The sequence below is a fragment of the Crocodylus porosus genome, unplaced genomic scaffold, assembly GCF_001723895.1.
Source record: "Crocodylus porosus isolate Cpor-Errol unplaced genomic scaffold, CroPor_comp1, whole genome shotgun sequence".
Lineage (NCBI taxonomy): Eukaryota > Metazoa > Chordata > Crocodylia > Crocodylidae > Crocodylus > Crocodylus porosus.
The window spans coordinates 101,259,032-101,261,567 of NW_017728943.1; the positions used below are offsets into that span (position 1 = coordinate 101,259,032).

Sequence of the window (2,536 nt, forward strand, 5' to 3'; positions counted from 1 at the left end):
GTTATTGTCTGGGTGTTGCTGTCTGATTGCTACAGTTATTGTCTGATTGCTACTGGTTGTTACTGGCGGATCGCTACTGCTACTGCCCGATTGCTACTGTCTGGTATTGGCCGACTCTTTGCTGTCTGGCTGTTCCCCAGCTCAGACTCAGGCGCCCGCCCCTTTTCCACGTGCGACGGCAACTGTACGTGGCGGTAGCGCTAGAAAGCCCCGGGCGTGCTGGCCCGCTTCCCAGAGCAGGGCTGCACTGTCCCTGCGGTGATTTCCTCAAAGCCCAGCCGCCCCCCCCCCAGCCCCGGGCAGTGCAGGCGGGACGGAAGCGATTGAGTGAGCACAGGAGCCGCAGGCGTGGGGCGTGCCAGAATGACTGATGATTTAATGCTTCTTGAAGTGTTTCGTGTTTCCTTCCGCAGGGCATGGTTTGAAAAATAAACAAAACGAGGTAAAATAAATTAACGTATGTACACTTTACAGACACCGCGTCACGGGGAGGTGGCGGCGCCCGTCGCAGGGGGTGTTACAAAAGTAAAGGGGGAGTGAGACGGGCTCCGGCAGCCCGGCAGCACCGTCGTCCTGAGAGCGGGTCCCGGCGGCATCGTGTCAGCCTGCTTAGAAGCATTTGCGGTGGACAATGGAGGGGCCGGCTTCGTCGTACTCCTGTTTCGTGATCCACATCTGCTGGAAGGTGGACAGGGAAGCCAGGATGGAGCCACCGATCCAGACAGAGTACTTGCGCTCGGGGGGAGCGATGATCTGCGGGAGGGAGAGAGAAAGACATCGGATCAGTGAAAGGAGCGAGGCGGGAGCAGAGCAGGACAAGGCAGGACCACAGCCCCGGCTGCACGTGGAGCCAGGCGGAGCTGCCCCTCCTCCGGGGCACCCCCCACTCCTTGCTGGCAAAGCGAGGCACTGCGCTACTCCCCGCGCCCTCCCGGGCAGCAGAGCTCACCTTGATCTTCATGGTGCTGGGAGCCAGGGCAGTGATCTCCTTCTGCATGCGGTCAGCGATACCGGGGTACATGGTGGTGCCGCCGGACATGACATTGTTGGCGTACAAGTCCTTCCTGATGTCGATGTCGCACTTCATGATGCTGTTGTAGGTGGTCTCATGAATCCCGGCAGACTCCATACCTGCGGGCAAGGGCCGGGTGAAGGGCACGGCGGAGACGGAGAGGACGGGGCGGGGAGGGGGATGGAGTTTTTCCCCGAAAAGGAAGAGCATGCACCAACTACAGTTGCTTCCTCAGCCTGACGAAGGGTATTTATACCCTCCTCTAAGAAGAATGTTTCTAACTATTTGAGCTGGTCTAATAAAAAAATACCAGATTTTCCCAAAGAACCTCGTCTCCCCAGAAAAGAGGCACAGGACTGCCCCCTCCAGGGTCGTCTCGCCCAGCCTGTAGCACCCAGTGGCAGGGTGAAAGGGAGGGTGAACAAGGTCTGATCAGGGTCCCCCACCCACAGCCACTCTGTCCCGCTCTCGTTTGCAGCCTTCAGCAGTTAAGCACTAAGAAGCCCTGGGTCAGGGGCTGCATCTCCAGCTCCCCGGCTCATTAGGGCCACATACCGATGAAGGAAGGCTGGAAGAGGGTCTCTGGGCAGCGGAAGCGCTCGTTGCCGATGGTGATGACCTGCCCATCAGGCAGCTCGTAGCTCTTCTCCAGGGAGGAGGAGGAGGCGGCCGTGGCCATCTCGTTCTCGAAGTCCAGGGCCACATAGCAGAGCTTCTCCTTGATGTCGCGCACGATCTCACGCTCGGCTGCCCGGGGGGGTGGAAGGACAGGGGTAAGAGCAGGCGGGGACGGGGAGGGAGCGACACACGGAGGTCCGAGGACCCCCGGGGCAGGCGCCGCACGTGGCAGCACAGATCACACAGGAGCGGCGGCCCCGCCCCTCAGTTCTGAGCCACGCCCCCTTCCCTTTCAGCCTTGCCCGGCGTTCTATTGGCCACGCCCCCATCCTCCCATACCACAAGAACCCAGTCCCTTTCCTTCTGACTACGCCCTTTCTTGCACTAGCCCCGCCCCTTTCCCCGTCAACCCCGCTGTTCCATTGGCCACGCCTTCGGTCTCCCTAACCACGCCCCTTCCCCATTCACCCAGCCATTTAACCCTGCCCCTTCCCGTGACTACGCCCCTTCTCCATTAGCTCCGCCCAGTATACTATTGGCCGCGCCCCCATTCTCCCTACTCACGCCCCTTCTACACTGCCCTACGCTTTTCGCCCCTTCTCCCATTAGCCCCGCCCCTTTCCCCGGGTAGCCCGGTTGTTCTATTAGTCACGCCTCCACCCCCCGTAGCCCCGCCCGTTTCCTCTTGACCACGCCCCCGCGCCCGGGCGGGCCGGAGCTCGCACTCACCCGTGGTGACGAAGGAGTAGCCGCGCTCAGTGAGGATCTTCATCAGGTAGTCGGTGAGGTCCCGGCCAGCCAGGTCCAGGCGCATGATGGCGTGGGGCAGGGCGTAGCCCTCATAGATGGGCACGTTGTGTGTCACGCCGTCGCCGGAGTCCAGCACGATGCCTGCGGGCCGAGCGG

General features: G+C 61.4%; 1 protein-coding gene across 1 annotated transcript in view; it reads right to left on the reverse strand.

Annotated features, from left to right (window-relative positions):
- Positions 1-347: 347 nt before the first annotated feature.
- Positions 348-2,536, reverse strand: part of ACTA1 (actin, alpha 1, skeletal muscle) — a 5,518-nt gene continuing 3,329 nt past the window's right edge. The window contains exons 4-7 of the mRNA XM_019549872.1: positions 2,360-2,521; positions 1,568-1,759; positions 950-1,131; positions 348-753 (exon numbers count right to left, since the gene is read on the reverse strand). Of these exons, the coding sequence (XP_019405417.1) occupies positions 610-753; positions 950-1,131; positions 1,568-1,759; positions 2,360-2,521 (680 nt within the window). The 3' untranslated portion in view covers positions 348-609. The remainder of the gene's footprint in view (positions 754-949; positions 1,132-1,567; positions 1,760-2,359; positions 2,522-2,536) is intronic.